The following is an 18,314-nucleotide window of genomic DNA, read 5'->3' as shown; positions in this document are numbered from 1 at the left end:
TTGAAAACACTAAACTTTATATGAATTTTTTAGTTTTGTCTCATGTCTTTCTTACTAATCTATCTTTTTTGCAGGTTTTTAATCAGATGGTACTCATCTTCCACTCATTTAAAAGTAGATCTATTAATTTTAGATATGTATTTTTTGTGTGTTCTATAAAGGTAGATTTATCTAATCTTTCACTTATTTTTTCTGTTTTTAAGCTATTTGAACGTTTTTGGATATGCAGGTTTTTCAGATCTGGATTTGATATGCAGGTTTTTCAGATCTGGAAGACTTCTGGGACGACATACCTGTTAGTAGTCTAAAATATAATGCACTAGCGACTTCCAGGAAGTGTTCCAGACTACTTCCAGTTCAGTCGTTTGTACTTCCTGAAAGTCGTCTGGACTTCCTGAAAGTCGTCTGGACTTCCTGAAAGTCGTCTACACTTCCTGAAAGTCGTCTGGACTTCCTGGAAGTCGTCTGGACTTCCTGGAAGTCGTCTGGACTTCCTAAAAGTCGTCTAGACTTCCTGGAAGTCTTCTGACAAAGTCTTCTTCCATATCAAGTGGAGTCCAAGCTTGTCTTTGTAGAGGAATGATCTATAATAGTTTTGTTTGTGGTCTGTTTTGTGAATTGCATGTCTACTCTTTTAGTTGTGATTTTTTTGTAAAATCAGTAATAATGTTTCCCAAGATGTAATATCTGTGCTAACAATGTGTTTACACATTTACAAATCAATGAAATAATAGACTTCAGTAGCTTTTTTCTTATATTTGGATCTCTCATATGCAATAATAAACTCCAATGGCCTTTTTTTCATCTTAATAAACAAGAATGTTGGTAGCTTTATGTTGATACAACATTTTAAGAAGCATTTTAACCCTTCTTCCAACTCATAACAATAATCATCATTATTGTCTATAACAATAATACTTAAGAGATGGAAACAAACAATAGTAACTAGTCAAAGCATATCATATTTTTTATAAGTTTGCGTTGAAAAACTTAGTTAAATTTAGTAAAACTAAGGGAGAGAACATATTTTGTAAATATGAGTTTTACATATCTTGAAGTTACTTATCACTCTTAAAAATACAAGTTATTCAAAAACTAATGTAGAAGACTTAAAAACTAGCGGAGAAGACTTCCACTGAAGTCTTCTCGGATCAGTTAGAAACTTTAATTAACGTGAATGTTGGTAACCTCATAAATATCACCAATTAAGTTATAAATTTTATTCAGTAGCCCAAATATTCATTAATAAACATGAATTAACAAGAAAATGTTAAAAAATCTTTATAGTTTTAGAGAAAATGCAAGTTTATTAAACATTAACGCAAACGACATCCACGGAGGTCATCTAGTAGACTTCCAGAGAGTCGTCCATTTAGGTCGACGCAGACGACTTCAATCTAAGTATTCCAGATGACTAAAATATAAGTCATCTGGTCAACATAGATGTTATTTTTGCAATTGACTTTGAAATATGTTATTTGAGACGACTGAAAAATAAGTCGTCTACTTTTGTTTGGTTAAAAAAAAAACTCCAATAAACCTAGAAGACTTACATTTCAGTCGTCATAGGTTAGTTTTGCATTTGACTGGATTATTTCAAAAGTTTGACTTTCTTGGACGACTTACATTTCAGTCGTCTCGTGAAAATTAAAATATCAATATTTTTTTAAAACTAGACGACTTACAATCAAGTCGTCATAGGTTAGTTTTGCAATTGAAAAAAAAAACTTCAATATTTAATTATATATAGACGACTTACAATTCAGTCGTCCGTTAGACGACTTACTTGTAAGTCGTCCAGGATTTACGAGGCTTGACCAGAATATCGGAATAAAATCATGGACGACTTACATGAAAGTCATCGGGCGGATGACTGAATTATAATTCGTCTGGGTATAATTAAATATTGAAGTTTTTTTTTCAATTGCAAAACTAACCTATAACGACTTAATTGTAAGTCGTTTAGTGTTAATAAAATATTGATATTTCAATTTTCACCAGACGACTGAAATGTAAGTCGTCCGGGAAAGTCAAACTTCTGAAATAATCCAGTCAAATGCAAAACTAACCTATGACCATTGAAATGTAAGTCGTCTAGGTTGTTTGGAGATTTTTTTGTAACCAAACAAAATCAGACGACTTAACTTTCAGTCGTCTCAGAAAACAAATTTCAAAGTCAATTGCAAAAATAACCTCTGCGTTGACCGGACGGCTTCCAGGTAAGTCGTCTACTGCCAGACGACGAACAGATCTGGAAAAAAATTCGATTTCATACCTTAAATTAGTGAGATAACTTCCTTAGCACACATAAGGTTTCTCCAAGCACACAGAATCTCAAACGAAAGTGACCCACTCATAATCATTAGCTTCTATGACTTTATGAACCATAAAAAATGTAAAATCAAAATCTTGGTTTTTTTTAACTCAATGTGGAGAGAAAGTGAGAGATAAGTTGTGTTTAGTTCATAAGAATGGAAAGAGAAGAAGGGTAACTCGATTTTGGGAGTATTAAGAGCTTCAAATTGGTTGTTCATGGTGGTTAGGGTATTGATGACAATGACAATCTTGTAATTACTTGAAGATGATGAGGGTGAGAGAGTAAAAATGTCATTTTCGAAAAAAAATAAAAAAAAAAGTTGATGGCATTTTCGTGAATTATATGAACTTGTGGGGTGAATAAGGCAAAACCAATTTCCAAAAACAAAGGAAGTTAGTTTTGTGTTTGAATTTCAGTTGTAGGTCAATTCTGTAAAAAACCCTTAAGTTAAACTAAAACTCTTTGTTATACCAAGTTTTACATTTATGAGATCTAAAATTTGAAAATCGATAATTGAAAAGGAAGAAAAAATAATAAGGGTAAAATTAGAATTATGTTATTTTATTAAGTGTATGAGAATTATGTAGATTAAGTAAGAGTATATGAGATTAATTTTTTCTATTTAAGATAGTTGAGATTTTGACCTCTTCCTTCTCCATCTTCCCGTTAAACCCTAACCTCGGGAACAGTCGTGAGAAACGAGATTAAGAAAGAGATGGTGACGGCGAACCAGATGATGAGCATTAGCTTGGCCATTATTAGCGAAATGAAGAAGCTTCTGTTGATTTTTCACTAAAACCAAAATCAAAAGGTTGTACTTTCAATTTTGTTTTGTTTTGTCAGTTTCGAACACAAGTGTGTTTTATGTTCTTGTTCCATAGTTAAATAATATTATACAAAAATGTAATATGTAATTTGGTTAGAGCTTTATTATTACACTTGTCGTATTTTACATTCAATCTTGTATTCTCAATCTATCCCCCTGTTTCTTTGCTTTCTTGTTCTCTATATATAGTTAAAAGGATTACATCAAAACGAGCTTCGGCGTCTCCTTGTCTTGTCTACTCCTTTCTTGGTCGCGTCCATCAACTACAACAAGAAGAAGCAGCATTGAAACCTCCATTACTAGAGCTCGAAAATCATATTTCAAGGAAGAAATGTGAATGTGTGTACCTGCAGAGTTAGGGACCTGACTATCTCTTCTGAAGTTTTGATCTTCTCTGCATCATCACGCTGCATTAAGACCGCAACTTCAAGCTTCTTCGATGTCGTTCCAAGTTCTGCTTCGAGTTGTTTTGTTTTACGAGTAAGCTCTTCCACCTGAGAGTTAGTAAAAAGTTACATTTATATAAACATTTGATTAAACACGCGGTTTAAATGGTACCTGTGCTTTGAGAACTGATATCTCCTGGTTAAGGCACTGATTTGGTTTCTTTGTCCCTTCTTGCAGAAACTCTGTATCTGTTATGTCAGCGGTGAAGTCCGAAGTATTCCCAACGGATTCAACCGGGCTGGATTTTATCGACAAAGGAAACAACTCAACAGAACCTCTACGCGAAAACGGGAGACCACAAGTCACCGAGTGTCTTACAAGAGAGGAGGTGTCTGATTTCGAAGCGCAATGCTTGGTACGTTGTTTGCCTTCTTGATTAACAGAATCAAAAGAAGCGAGTCTCGAGAGTTGTCGTATCCCTTTCAGGTTAAAACCACTTGAAGAAGAGGCGTGACTTCCTCCTGAAGTTTCACCTATGGTTTTGAGATCAGGGATCTTGGACTGTCTGAAGAAATCAAACGAGTCCACTCTAAGAAGCTGACGCTGCGGTGTTGTACCAAAATCGTCCATCTCGTTAATGCTAGACTGTAGACTCGCGTTTGAGAATCTAGCACTGTTGTTGGCTGGAGTTCCTAAATATTCTCGAACTCCTTCGAGTTTGATGTAGCAGTCATCGCAAACGCGGTAAGGCCTGTTGGTCTTGGGAGCCATGGCTGCTGCTAACGACTTCTTGCTAGTGCACGCGTTACAGAAGACACTCCCACAGTTGTAACAGTTGTGTAGCTTCCTCATGTAGTTGAAAGGATGGCGACAACCAGAACACCTAGAACTATCCGTACCGGTGATGGGTTTGTGAAGACAAATGGTGGCTGTGTAGTTAGAGCCACACACCACTTTCCTCACTTGTTTTCCTTTCAAAGCTCTCACAAGTGTCGGCAAACGTCTGTTCTCGGTATCTCCGTGCCCGAGCTGCCCGTTCGATCCTCTGCCCCAAGTGTAAACCTCGGCTTTCGAGTTCAAAACCGCGATATGGTGAAACCCGCAAGCCACTTCCTGGACGCAGCTCTTTCCTAGACCTCCTTCAATGCAAGAAGGAGCTCTCACGACGTTTTCGTGAACCGGATCAAGAACCCCCATTGCATAAACTTGCCCAGAAGCAGAGAGAGCAACAGTAACGCTCTGCCCACAAGCTACTTGCTGGAAGCTAGTTGCATTCAGCTCAGCTACACATGATGGGATTAGTCTAGACTCTTTGTCCCCGTGTCCGAGTTTCCCATCCTCTCCATCACCCCAAGTAAAGAGCTTTCCCGACGACGCTGCCTCGCCGAAAACACTGACAACAGCAGCTGAATGCCAAACGCCACAAGCTATCTTTATTGTCCTGCAGCCACTTAGCGCCTCTGCTTCTCTCGGTACGCTAGTGCTCACACGATCTCCATGTCCAAGCGCACCAAAAGTACCATCACCGTATGTGAACAACTTACCTTCTGACGTCACAAAAGCTGTATGCCAAGGTCCGCAAGAGATGGTTTTGACATTTATACCCTCCATCTGGCCAAGGACTCGTACTGGTTTCCAATGGCTAGCTTCACTACCAAGTCCAAGGAGCCCAGCGTTGTGAGCTCCATCTCCCCAAGTATACAAGTCCCCTGAGGATGTTACAGCACACGTGTGAAAGTCCCCACAGTCAGCTAACTCTACCGCTGATCCGTCAAACTCATCGATGAGTTTGGGCTGTGGAACGTAGGAGCAAACTCCATGTCCTAGCCTGCCTCCAGATTCTTCTCCCCAGCTGTACATCTGTCCCTGCTTTGTGACCAGCACTGCATAGTTGGTACCGCATGAAATGCTCTGTGCGTCAAGTGCCACGTGTGATTTCAGAACTTTGGGCAAAAAGGTTTCAGCAGCCGTTAGGGAAGAGCTGCTTTCACTTTTGTGCATAGCACCACCACCGCCACATCCTAACAATAACCCATCTCCAATACTTTCTCCCCAGACAAAGACATCACACAGAGACTTCAAGTCCTCAAAAGTAGATCCTTGACTAGATGAGCTCAGTGCGCTGGAAACTGTATATTTACTTGTATCAACAGCAGGGGAATGATTGTTAGTAGGTCGATTCTCTAATGTCTCTGGAGATGTGTTATGAGGTTTATGCACCAGTTCGTCCAAAGCGAGTGCTCTTAGTACTGCTGTTTGTGACAACACCTCTGAGAAAACTTTCCCTAGTCTCTGTGGAGTGTTAATGTGAGATCCTGAAGCCTTTTTCGCATGTTCCTGCAATATTTACCATATAAGGGATAGGACATTAAGTACGTAACAAATCTTGAAGCTAGAAAGACCTCGCAGCTTGTATCACTGCTGACTGATCTGATATTGGAAAGTGAATTATTGTTGGAGCTACTTTGTTCTCCTCCATAGTCAGGAACAAAGCTACGGCTTCTTGAGTGAAGTACTAATGAAGAAGAGCAGTTTCGTGAGAGAAGAGCTCGAAGGGTTGTGATCCAGAACTCAGCTTCGTCCTTGTCCTTGCACACCTAATCCGCAAAGTTTCAATACATGCTTATACCTCTTTAAGTTATAACATAGATTAATGCTTTGTCAGGGAACAATAGAGAAAAGACTACTAACCAAATCAAGAGAACGGTCGCCATAAATAAGAGAAAAAGATTGATATTCCTTGGTGGGCTGAGGGTATCGTCGGAAAACTGACTGGAGAAGTTGTTACAGTAACATTTATTTTTCTTAAAAAAACCTACAGCACAAGTGTTACCGAAGAAATGCATTAATAAAAAACTTACAGTACGCTGTCCAGGTATGATCCTTGTCACAGAACTTAGTTTAAGACGTTTCTCTGTTTTCCCACAGTACCATAACAAAAAGATTTCATCCTGCATTGCATTTAAAACAAAATACAGTATCACCATCACAATGACTTTTGGAGCTGTAAAGGACAGATAATAAGTTCATTATGAATGCAATGCATACACTCGAAAGCCGAAAAGGGTAGAATTTAGGTTTCCCACGCCTGCCGTATTTCAAAAGATACGCTCCTTTCTTCAGAATTGCTATCGCCTGCATCAATTTTTTATTTTTTTTTTACTAAAATGAAGGTAAAAAAAAAAAAAGAGAGAAGCTCAAGAGAGGTGGAAACACCACACACCTGCTCATTCTCCCTATCTGTGGGAAGGCTTCTCTGGGAACAAGCCATTCCAAGTTTAGTAGATACTTTGATTTGCAACAAGAGCTAAGTGAAAAGAGAGAAACAGATGATTCCAATGCTCGCCCCATATAATAAATAAACCCTTGGGGCTTGTTGCTTCATCCGCTTACAAGTGTTGGTTTTTGATGATTTCTCCTATGGAATTGATGTTGCGTTCATCTCACGTAATATCGAAATAAACCTAAATTTATCGATAATATAATAAACAATAGATAGATGAAATCAACAATCATCTCGTTCATCAATACGTTGTCCCATCACACATGAAAAGATCAAGACAGAAACTCACCTAGTTCCTTGGCACACACGTCACAATTGCGAAAATCTTTTTTGTTTCTGAGACGAATCAACGCAACAAACAAATGTTGAGAGCGAGAGGAGGAGCTACGAGCAACGTATGCCCTAATAGTACATCTATCTCCTTCCCTTTCTGGGTCTCCTCGTCTAGGTTTCTCGCGTGACTTTCTTGAGAATCACAAAGATTTGTGTTGAATTTGGAGAAAAAGAACAACAAAAACAAAGAGGAGATCTGTGACCCAGCAACGACGACAACAACAGATTAGAAAGAGATTGTCCTTTTTGTTGTTCTCAGATGCGCTTTTCTGTTATTTGCAGTTGTTTCCATTTTTTCCTTCTACGCTTCTCGAATCATTTTTTGACACACTGAAAATTAAAAAAGGTGTTCTCACATTTTTGGTACAATATGTATATATCCACAATAATACTGCTAAAATTATCAGAGTTTTTCGTTTTAGTCGGGCCTAATTTATTGATATCACCTCGAATTTACAACAATGTTTATTTATACATAACTATTAAAACCACTTTACAAAATAAAAATACACAATATATTTAAAATATATATAGGAAGAATTTGTCCACCCTCATCTTTATTTCCTCGTATCGTCCTTCCCTTTGCTATTATTTACGACAACTGCATCATCTTCTGAATCTAATAAGATATCAATCTAATCTGGTCACGTCCGCCTCTTACTTAAAAGAGACGTCATAAATTCACATTGCTTCCACTCACAAAAAACACTTTAAAAGACCAAAGCAAATATTATTACCAAAGATCGAATTCAAAAGTTTTATGAAACCGTACTAAAACAAATAATAAACGCTTAAAACAATGAATCAAATCTTAAAATGAAATAACTTAAAGTAATCTCAATAATCCGAAAACTCAGCACCACATCGAAACGACTACACCTGCACTTCGTCGAACACACATGAAAAGAAAGGAAGGGTAAGCATTTTGACAAATACTCAGTGAGTAAAGCTCTAAACTCCGAAATCAATCACCATCAGTCATCACACAATATAGCACAAGTACCTAACTTGAACATTCAATAAAGCAATAACAAACAATAAGAAATGAGGATAAATCCCGACGGTGCCAACATGAGACTATGCCACCTCGATCGGTCCCCGCGCTTCTCATGTCGTCGCGTGATACCTCACCACCTTATTGGGAGTGTCATTTGCTCTTGATGACTAGTATCAGGTAGAAGTACAATCAAACATCACTGAAAATAGTTTGCCTCTTTTATTCTTGTAATGATTTTTGACTTAATTCTTGAAGCAATCAAAAGAATTAATTCATTTGAATATTATGACCAAGATAATGATGATAAATACTAACATTGGTAATTCGATAAACATGTTCTCTTATAACACTATTAAATTCTGCTAACATCTCTATTAATCCTAAAAACTTACCAGTACTATTTTCATATAATTTTTCATGTGTTCCACGAAATGCCAAATTATATTTGGCAAGATATTTCACAATGGAAATAATTCTTAATAATACATTTTCAAATATTGTTTTTCTTTCTTAAATTGTTCTTGAGAAACTTTATCAATAGTTTCAGTTTTTTTTTAATCTATGTCTTAATTCAATCCAAGCACTCATATTAAGCATATGTTTCTTAGTTTTTCATGCTCCTTTAATCTAAGAAGTATATGAGACCAGTCCGAAAGACCATCTTTTGCTAGATGACATTTTTTATATGTTTCTTTAAAAATTTACAACAAAAAACAAATTGTTTTATCTAATTCTCTGGAATAACATAGCCATGTTCTACAACTTATTTCTCCATTATGTAATTCTCAAGTGTAGCAAGATGAAAAAATCTTCTATTAACCTTATTTTTAGGACCTTCTACAACAGAAAATACCTTTTTGATCCATTTGCTGCTAATATTTCTATCATTTTTACATTAAGCATGTCCCCATTTCTTGGATCATATATATCAACAAAACTAGCAGCACCAACATCTTATTTTTCAAGGATTATAGAAATATTCAAAACTTGTGTGTTATCTATGTTATTGATATTCTCATGAGAACTAGATTCACCAATATTGACATTAGCCCACCCACAATGGAGGTGTTGAATATTAATTTCAACTGTTTAATACCCATCACTAAGGGTGTTGAAATATGGTGGTTTATCTAGGTGGATTCAACACAGTTGTAAAGATTCAACCATTGAAACAAAAATTGTGTCGTAGAACAGCCACGTGGCACTTCATGATTGGGCAGAAATGTTGAGTGCGTGTACGCATGCGCAGCTTACACACGCACGGTTTATGCACCCGCGGTTTACGCACGCGCGGCTTGTGCATATATATTTTATTTTTTATTTTTAAATATGGATAAGATAAAATGTTGTGTTTCCATTTTTTATATAATAAAATTTTCTTTAAAAAAATAAAATTATATCTAAATTCATGGTTTTTTTATCTATAAATAGAGACTACTCTCATTTCATATGGATACATAAAATGTCATTTTTCATTATAATGAACTATTTTAGTGTTTTAAAACTTTTTATTAAATGGATCCTAATAATAATCTCGTTAACACCCAAAAGTCTTCTAATTTTCTGTTTAACTACCAAAATCCCTACAATGATCAATTTAAAAACCAAACTTCCAACCAACCCTGAAATATACAAAATTATGGTTTACCACCAAGTTTCTTCATTCCATCATATGTTCTGAATTATCTTCCAACTTATGGATCGATGATGCAATATTTTCTCAAACACCTTGTTTTTCTTCTATACTCCAACATGTGATGCAAAATGTTCCAAATGTAGAATTTCCCAAATTTCCTACACAGTTAGCTCTTGGTGTCATGAGCGGTGTTAGAGAACCCTTTCCAGATGCAAATGCAGATGATTCAACTCAACCTCGCCGCAAAAGTCCTAAATGGACCACTGATCAAAATTTGGTGCTACTTAGTGGATGGATTAAATATGGAATAGACATCATTGTTGGCATGAACCATAAAAGCGAAGCATATTTGAGTAATGTTTCTAAGTATTGTAAGGAGCATTGCTCTTTTGATCCTCCGCGTGATGGGGCTTCATGCAGAAATCTTTTAAACTATATGAACAAAAAGTTGGGCAAATAGAATGTCACTTACGATAATGCTAGGCGTATGCAACAAATCGAATGGTCGGAAAATGATGTATTGGCAAAAACACATGAATTATATTAAAGTGGTAATATTGAACATTTGAATTTTATGTCGGAATGGCTTGATGTATGTGATCAACCGCGTTTTGGTAGTCAGGTAGGAGGAAATACTGGCTCTACAAGTAGCAGATCTAAGAGATCCCGAGCGAGTGATGTCAGTGATTAAAACTCTGTAGGATCCGTTGCCCGTCCAATGGGGGAGAGAGACATCACAAAAGAAAGGCAAAAAGAAAAGAAAAGGAGAAGCTTTGGAAGTGGTCAAGAAATAATGGAATGAATACAAACAATTCAAAGAGCAAGAACTGGAATAATTGGACAAAATAGCCAAGAGAGAAGAGGAGGCAAATCAATTGATGAAAGAAAAGAATCAAACAAAAAATGAAGATGTCCTTAAAGCTAAATGTAAAAGAACATCTCAATGACAAGAACAAACAACTATTTGAGAAGTTGAACCAGGATCTATTTCGAAATTAGTCGATGTTAAGTTTTAAGTTCATATTTTAATAATGTCTATCTGTTTTTTCTTTTTTAATAATGTTTCTTTGTTTTTTTCTCCTTTAATAATGTGTGCTTGTTTTCTTCTTCTTTAATAATGTTTTTTTTTTGTTTTTTCTCCTTTAATAATGTGTGTTTGTTTTTTTCCTCTTTTTTATAATGTTTGTTTGTTTTTCCTCCTTTAATCATGTGTTTTTGTTTTTTTTTCATCTTTAATAATGTGTATTCTTTTTACTTTAATAATTCTTATTTATATGCAACCTGTGACTTTCTGATTTTGTAAGAGAATCTAATTGTTATCTATAGTTTATGTCAATTTAATGACAAAAGAATATGTGAGATAACAGGTCTCTCCGCCAAACTTACTTCACACAGTCCCTTGTGTGAGAGTAAAGATGAAGAAATACCACAAAATATGAATAAAACAAACTAAATATGCACAGGGATGGGATGACACTTATTTTGAGCCTTAGCTAGAAGTAGGGGAAGGTAAATTGGGAGGGCAAGAGATGCAGAGTTCCCCCAAACTTGTTGGTTGCCTTCTTGCGCAGACCTGCAATCCTTTTTAACAAAATAGCAGATAATATATATGTACAAAGGATAACATGAGATTGCCTCTCAAGTGCTCTTGTTTTAAGCCTCTTAGCTTGACTTCTTTTTCATTTCTTAGGCTGGGATTGGTTCAGAGAGAGGAACCGAGGCTTCCTCACCAATCTCCCGATCAGCCATGTAGAGCTTTAAACGTTGACCGTTCACTGTAAAATCTTCTCCACGCTTTCCTGTCAATACCACAGCTCCATACGGTCTTACTTCCTTGATCACAAAAGTTCCTGACCACCTTGACTTGAGTTTTCCGGGAAAGATCTTCAACCGAGAGTTAAGCAACAACACTTGGTCACCAGCCTTGAATTCACGCCTTGAGATCTTCTTATCGTGGAATGCCTTAGTCTTCTCTTTGTAGATCCTAGAGCTTTCAAAGGCATCAAGCCTGATTTCATCTATCTCATGCAACTGGACCAGCCTCTTCTCCTTGGCGGTTTTGATGTTAAAGTTCAGGAGCTTGATTGCCCACAAGGCTTTGTATTCAAGCTCAACCGGGAGGTGGCAAGCCTTTCCGTAGACTAGGTTGAAAGGTGTTGTCCCAAGTGGTGTTTTGAAAGCTGTTCTTTATGCCCATAGTGCATCATCTAACTTCACAGACCAGTCTTTCCTTGAGGTTCTTATTTGTCATCTCCTTTTCTTTAGGTTATGGAAGCCTTCAATGAGTATGTTGTAGCTATGGAGGATCGCGTTGAGGTTTCTCGTAATGACAAGGAGATCAAGAGCATTGGCTCTGAGATCAAGAGATTTTCGGCGGAGCTCGAAACCACCAAGCGTGAGGGAAAAAGGGATGCTAAAAATATCGAGGCCTTGACCGATGACTGGAGGAGGACTGCCAGGAGAATGCGACTCTCGCGGCCCAGGTCGTCGCTCAGAGGGCCAAGATCGAAACACTCGAGGTCGAGAGGGATCGAGACATCCATCGTGCTTCTCACATTGCTCGTCGTGACGTCGCGGGACAATGTCGAAAGGTCTTGGAGTCTTTGAAGGAGAAATGGGCGAACAAAAAGAAGGAGGCGTCGGTTGAGATCCGGTTGCAAGAGGTGGTTGCCAACATAGATCTTCTAAACGAGATCAAGGATGGGGGCTTAAATGTGGACGCGGAGCTCGCTCGTTTGAAGGAGATGGAGAAGGACTGTGAAGGTCTCGTTGCTTTGGCTGCTGTATCGGATTGGTCAATCTTCGGGCTCGGCCTTCCTCAGGTTTCTGAAGATTTGGTGGATCAAGCCAGAGGGTCGTCTGTTCCCGATGGAGTCGATTCTAGTTAATCTTTCTGTTTTGATATTATTTTGTTTCAGACTTTTGTTTTCCGCGATCCTTGGTCGCGAAGTTTCGATTCTAATGGATAAACATGGTTTTTGGAATATCTTTTGCTTCTTTAGTTTTCGAGATTCTTTCATCTAGATTGTTGAGATATGGGGATGCCTTAGTCTTTATAAAACCTTACTTCGTTTAGGGTTTGTCATAGTACTTCCGATAGATTATTGTTTCCTTTTGCCGAAAAGACATGGCATCAAGAAGGACGAACCCTCGTGAATCCAAAAGGATACTAAGTCGAGCTGGCAGCGTTAGTGCGGAACGCATTCGATCAGGAGACGTGAGCGAAGCGCTCACAGAAGTTCTTCGTGAGGATACCCGACTTCCGCGAACTTCACCTCAAGAGGGAAAAGACCTCGAGGGTGAAAAGTCTGCTGCTCGTACAAAGTCGGGTAGCCTAACAGGTTCGGAGGGGCGCAATCATCCTTCTAAGAAGGCGAAAATGACTAGTGCAGATCATCGTCTTGGTGCTTGGGGTGATACGTTTGTTGCTAAACCGCTTCATTGGCAGTTTTCACATTCCAAGAATTGTCCTATCACAGAGGATCCGGACAGTGTCGCTCACTTGTTGAGGCATTTCAAACCTGCTGGATGTCCACTTCCTTCCTTGAGAAATATGATGGAGCGCGAGGCTTATGTGAAGATGGCTGTCGCTCATGCTAAGGTCGTCTTTTTGGTACCTGTAACTTTGAATCTTTAGCTTGTTTTGACTCGTTATGTTTAAGGCTATGGAGGCCAATAATGAGTTCGCGGCGACTTTAGAGAAGCGTCTGCAGGATGTCCCGCGCTCCGATGGGCTTTATGAGATAAAAAAGGTCGTTCGGGAGCTGAAACTCGGTTTGAAGATGGCTCAGGATTGAGAGCGAGCTAACGCTGCTCATCTGGCCACCGCCGAGAAGATGGGGAATCAGACCGCTTTGCTCGAGGCTCGTTTACGAGTCGTGAGTAACGAGAGGAAGTCGGCCCTCGAGCAAGTCTTTTTTGGAGGTGGATGCCGAATCTTCCGCTAATAAGTCCTCTAACTACCTTCGTCGCGCAACTTACCATACTAAAAAGGCTTTGGAAGATAGCTACTTGGACGTGCTGGTATCTTTGAATGAGAAGTGGGAGAAGAAGAAGGCCGCAACTGATTGAAAATCTCGTCTTAGGGAGGTCATGGCGAACGTAGATCTCTTTAAGGAGATCATGGACAATAACCTTTTGGATTTGGATGTGTTGTTTCATCTTCGAACGAAGGAGGTCTAGCTCGGGTCCGAGCTCGATGTGATAGCGGTTTCGGATTTCTCCATTGAGAAGCTTGATCTGCCTCAAATTACGGAGGATCTGCCGAAGATTTCTTTGCTAAAGTTCCTTCTGCGATGAAAGACAAAGGTGATAAGACGAAGCTCGCGGGTGGCCAGTTCGAGGATGGTGAATTCGCTGTTGAGGAGTAGTTTCAGGGATTTGACTTTTATTTTCGCTTTCCCATTTGTTTTTGTTGCTTTATCTTTTTAGTAGAGAAAGGTTTGTTAGTTTTTGAGTTGTTTGTCGTAATTTCTATGTTTACGCGAGGCCGTTCTTTTGAGGCCGTGTGTCAATTTGTCGTAGGTACTTTTATCGATGTACGTTTGGTGTACAAAAGATTTTGTTAACTTGTTTTGCCGCCCTCGTTTGGCGGGGTTGGCTGTAACCGAAGACTTGATCAGGATCTTGATTTACAGTCAACCGTTAAGACTATTGCGATTTTTGGATATAGGACTCGTAACGAGCTCGAACCGCCAGGTGTAAGAACCGAATTTTATTAAAACATTTGTTTTTGGTTTGTTACAAATTTGAAATAAGGAAGGAAGCTTGTCTTTTGATTTGAAGTCGGTGCTGTCGTGTTAGCGTGCTTCGGGTGTTGTGACGCGCATCCTTCGAGCTGTGTAGTTGGTGGGTGACTGAACTCGTGTCGTGAGTTGCCTACGTACCCTCGGCGAGGGATCAAGTCATAATGTTGTTCGATTATTTTTCCAGAGATACGGTCTTTTGTTCGGTGGTTCGTGTACATGTGTATGTCTGTTGTTTGATCTTGGTCGCCTATTTAAGAGTGCTGCTCGGTATCTTTGAAGCTTGCAAGGTAGCATGTTCTGGAGCTCTTCTGACTTCCTCTGATGGTTTCGATTCCTTTTGGAGTCGGAAATTTCAGGCGCTTGTGGTAGATTGAGGGAACTGCCTTCATGCTGTATAGCCAGGGCTTTCCAAAGATTGCGTTGAACGGGGCTGGACGGTTTATCACGATGAATTCTACGATTTGTTGTAGACCTACAAAAATTACTGAGTCGAAGAAAATTGATTTGAGAGGGAGCCAAACATTTATGTGAGAGAGTGGCATTTATGAAACAAGAATACAATAAAAGAGGGTGTTCAATAACAAAAGTAATACATTTTGGTTTTAGAAGAGCATTGACAGATAGAGAAAGACTACTTCTAATCACATTTTTGAAGAAGCTTTTCTCCATTACTCATCGAAGGTGCTCAAGAAACCACCAATGAAACCAGCTCCATTGCATTCTCCACACAAAACCTCCCTTTTACCTCTGTCCACAAGAAATTGAAGAGGATACTAATTTATGAGTCTGTATTATTGTGGTGGTGAAGGAAGGAGAAAGAGTTTTGCAAACCTGCAGAGCCAACAGAGGCCACCAGCTTTAAACTGCCCGTTAAAATGATCAGTCAAGTTCACACCACCTCCTTTGCATTGAGAACATGCCACAGCACCTTTATTACACAAAATCTTTGTCAGGCTTTTAACTAATTCAGTTGTAGAAAGAAACTAATAGAGCACACTTACCATTCCCTTCACAGTTTTGACAAACTATGCTGCTCGATTTAGTAGTCTGAGTACCGTTTGTGGCCTAATGTTGATTCCAAAAGATTAAAATAATTAATTTTCCGAATGTGATTTGGTGTAGAAGAACAGAGTTCCATAATAAAACTTACCTGAATCTCAAAACTTTTGGATTTGGAAGTCTGAAATACTTCTTTCTTCTGAGCCAACTTCTTATCACCAATGGGGAAGAAGTGAGTAGGTTTAACACTGTTGCTGGGAGATTGAAGGAGGCAAAACGTAAGAGGAGGAGAAGAGAAGAAGCCGAGTGAATTCGCCATCTCTGTTTCTGTCTTTCTTCTTCTTACCCAGTCGATAACAGATAAGACGCTCTCTCCTCTGTTATATCAGTTAGCTAACCATTTGAACCAATCCAAACCAGAACCAATTCTTATACCAGTTTTCTACAGACCCCATTTCACATATTACTTTCATTTTTTTTTTTTTTCAATTTATGGAAAAACTTTGGCATATTCCTTTATAGTGGCTGTTTTAGTATCTTAGGACAAGAAAACAACAAAGGTTAGAGCTAATTATTTCCTTAACTTTTCTCAAACGAGCCATAAACTTTTCTGATCCTATGGACAAACCACAAAAACAAGAAATGGCCAAGGCCAAAACCCACAAGGACACTAGACGAAGCTAAATACAAAAGCCAAGAGTCCTTCTCACAAATTGCCCTGCCTCCGTCTTCGGTTGTTAACACACCTTGTGGAGACGCCCAAGACTCTCATTCATTAGCTTTCAGACGCTCTCCAAGTAGCCGAGAAGGCCACGAGTCAGCCGCGCTAGCATATCTTGGACACGGCTTACTCACATTTGAGCTATTATACATCAGAGGCGCTTGTGTCTGGAGATCAGGTTGCATCGGAAGAACAACAACTGTGGCACCAGGAGGAGTCGCAGCAGAAGATTGTTGAAAGCCCGCCGCGCCTTGGAAAATGGGAAGTCCTGAAAACTGGGATGCAAGCTCGGCATGTTGTTGATAGTGATGATGATGATGATGATGGTACTCAGGCGCAGGAGAGGTGTTCAAGTCTGGTTTGGACTGATTCACTCTTGCTTCTATCTCGGATTGTAGTCTAGAGATCTCGGTCTCGAGCACTGATGTTTCTTCCTTGAGCTCATTCTTCTCTGTGGTTACCTACACAGTTTCCATCACAACAAAAAAAAAAAACTAAAAGACTGTTGAAGCTACATCATCTGTCTGTGAAGTCTTCTTAATAGTGGCTTACGTAGTTAGATTCAGAGAGGAGAGAAGCGTGCTCCTTTCTAAGGGACTCAATCTCACCAAACACGTCCTTCAAGAACCGAGTAGCTTCACACAGTACCGAAGCTTTTCCACTGTTCTGCTGATTCAGCTCTGAGAAAATAAAAAATCGTTCCTGGTTAGACGACTATTGCTAACACCATCTTATTCAAAATGTAACCTGGTTACAGCCTCTCAACTAAAGCAAATTGTTCATTTAAATCAATAGAAAACAATCTTCGATGTGAAATATACCCAGCGAATCAGCTAATTCGATGAAAAGCTCATTCAAATGCTCGCGCTTAAGCCTCTCCCTAACAGCCTTGTTAATCCTTTTCGGTACTTTACCTTTTCTAGACCTGTTGCAGCCAGAAAAAGATCAATCAACAGAAAAAAAAAAAAAAAAAAAAAAAAACAATTTTTTAATGTCGGAAGAATCTCACACCTTTCATCTACAGAAGCATTGGCTTCATGAGTCGATGTGGAAGGAGTTTTTGATCCCATCTTCTTCTTGCTTTAGTAAGAGCAGAGTCACCTGTAAATTTAAAAGAAAAGCGATTGGTTCAAAGCAACCCAATCAATCAATGAATCTGACAAGAAAAACATAAACTTTATGAAATTCGTCGATTAATTCCTCAAAAATTCTTATTTTATCACCATATTCATATCAAATCAAGAACAGTGAAGAGTTTTCGAAAAGAATCAGAGCTAACTTCTTCAGAAATACCAAAGAGTAAAAGCAAATATCTACCTCTCTCTCAGGCCTATGCGGGAAGATAACTCCTTTGATAAGTCGTCGGAAATTGCTATGACGATCAGGATTCGAAACGAGTAAATAGAGATAGATAACAAAAAAAAAAAAAAACTATAAGAAAGAAGGAGGGCGTGTGGGGAAAGGAGGAGGCGCGTGGAGACCACAGTGTAAGTGGTGCGTGTAAATGAGCTCGACATGTGCCTTTCGCTTTCCCACCTTTGTCGTCTTTTATTACGTTGCGTGCCACTACAAACTCATTCATTATTGACACGTCATCGTACATTTGCAACTAAAAATGTAATCGAGTCGAGTGGGAGTCTTTTTCTCTTATTTATGAAATTAATTTTCTAATACAATTTTTATTACATATTCATTGTACGAAATATTTGTCTAAGGTTTATCTCTTTTCACCATAAGAAAATAAATATTAAAAAAGAAGGATTAGTGGCCGGTTTTGACTTTTTAAAACGTAGAGGAGGCGTGTGGGAGTCAACGTGATGGATAACAAAGGCATGGAATGGTCCGTCGAGGGTTGGTAACGCATGTCTTCGCGCGCAGCCGGCGTGTGCCTCCCACAAATCTGTTTACGCTCGATATTATTAAATTTAGAAAAATTCTTTCGAATAGATCATTTTTACGCTTTTCTCACAAAAAGAAAAATCTTAAAAAAATCACTAAAATAGATTTCATTAAAGAGCCAAAATATATTTTTACCCCTTGATATATATATATATATATATATAAATA

The 18,314-nt window shown here is 38.5% G+C and overlaps 4 protein-coding genes across 5 annotated transcripts; all 4 read right to left on the bottom strand.

Annotated features, from left to right (window-relative positions):
• Positions 1-2,794: 2,794 nt before the first annotated feature.
• Positions 2,795-8,724, bottom strand: LOC106453884 (PH, RCC1 and FYVE domains-containing protein 1-like). Of its 2 annotated transcripts, XM_022719556.2 has the most exons (9): positions 7,103-8,724; positions 6,754-6,994; positions 6,579-6,665; positions 6,392-6,481; positions 6,222-6,302; positions 5,933-6,127; positions 3,702-5,867; positions 3,491-3,637; positions 2,795-3,406 (listed from the first exon to the last, which is right to left on the bottom strand). In XM_022719556.2, exons 2-9 carry the CDS (start codon positions 6,799-6,801, stop codon positions 3,347-3,349), a joined length of 2,874 nt encoding a protein of 957 aa, XP_022575277.1. In that variant the 5' UTR covers positions 6,802-6,994; positions 7,103-8,724; the 3' UTR covers positions 2,795-3,346. The 2 variants fall into 2 exon arrangements, with proteins under 2 accessions (XP_022575277.1, XP_048590822.1); XM_048734865.1 differs by lacking the exon at positions 7,103-8,724 and having other exon boundaries at positions 6,754-7,044.
• Positions 8,725-11,465: 2,741 nt separating this feature from the next.
• Positions 11,466-12,030, bottom strand: LOC106453885. The gene is made up of 2 exons (XM_013896084.1): positions 12,001-12,030; positions 11,466-11,909 (listed from the first exon to the last, which is right to left on the bottom strand). Exons 1-2 carry the CDS (start codon positions 12,028-12,030, stop codon positions 11,466-11,468), a joined length of 474 nt encoding a protein of 157 aa, XP_013751538.1.
• Positions 12,031-15,049: 3,019 nt separating this feature from the next.
• LOC106425472 (protein BUNDLE SHEATH DEFECTIVE 2, chloroplastic-like) lies at positions 15,050-15,938 on the bottom strand. The gene is made up of 4 exons (XM_013866206.3): positions 15,678-15,938; positions 15,529-15,592; positions 15,359-15,455; positions 15,050-15,274 (listed from the first exon to the last, which is right to left on the bottom strand). The coding sequence occupies exons 1-4, from the start codon at positions 15,843-15,845 to the stop codon at positions 15,196-15,198; spliced, it is 408 nt and encodes a 135-aa protein (XP_013721660.1). The 5' UTR covers positions 15,846-15,938; the 3' UTR covers positions 15,050-15,195.
• Positions 15,939-16,087: 149 nt separating this feature from the next.
• LOC106425471 (transcription factor bHLH47) lies at positions 16,088-17,717 on the bottom strand. Its single transcript, XM_013866205.3, has 5 exons — positions 17,565-17,717; positions 17,259-17,348; positions 17,069-17,172; positions 16,800-16,927; positions 16,088-16,708 (listed from the first exon to the last, which is right to left on the bottom strand). The coding sequence occupies exons 2-5, from the start codon at positions 17,315-17,317 to the stop codon at positions 16,295-16,297; spliced, it is 705 nt and encodes a 234-aa protein (XP_013721659.1). The 5' UTR covers positions 17,318-17,348; positions 17,565-17,717; the 3' UTR covers positions 16,088-16,294.
• Between the last annotated feature and the right edge of the window lie 597 nt (positions 17,718-18,314).

This window comes from Brassica napus, chromosome A6 (assembly GCF_020379485.1).
Source record: "Brassica napus cultivar Da-Ae chromosome A6, Da-Ae, whole genome shotgun sequence".
NCBI lineage: Eukaryota > Viridiplantae > Streptophyta > Magnoliopsida > Brassicales > Brassicaceae > Brassica > Brassica napus.
This window is presented reverse-complemented; position numbering and strand designations above follow the sequence as displayed.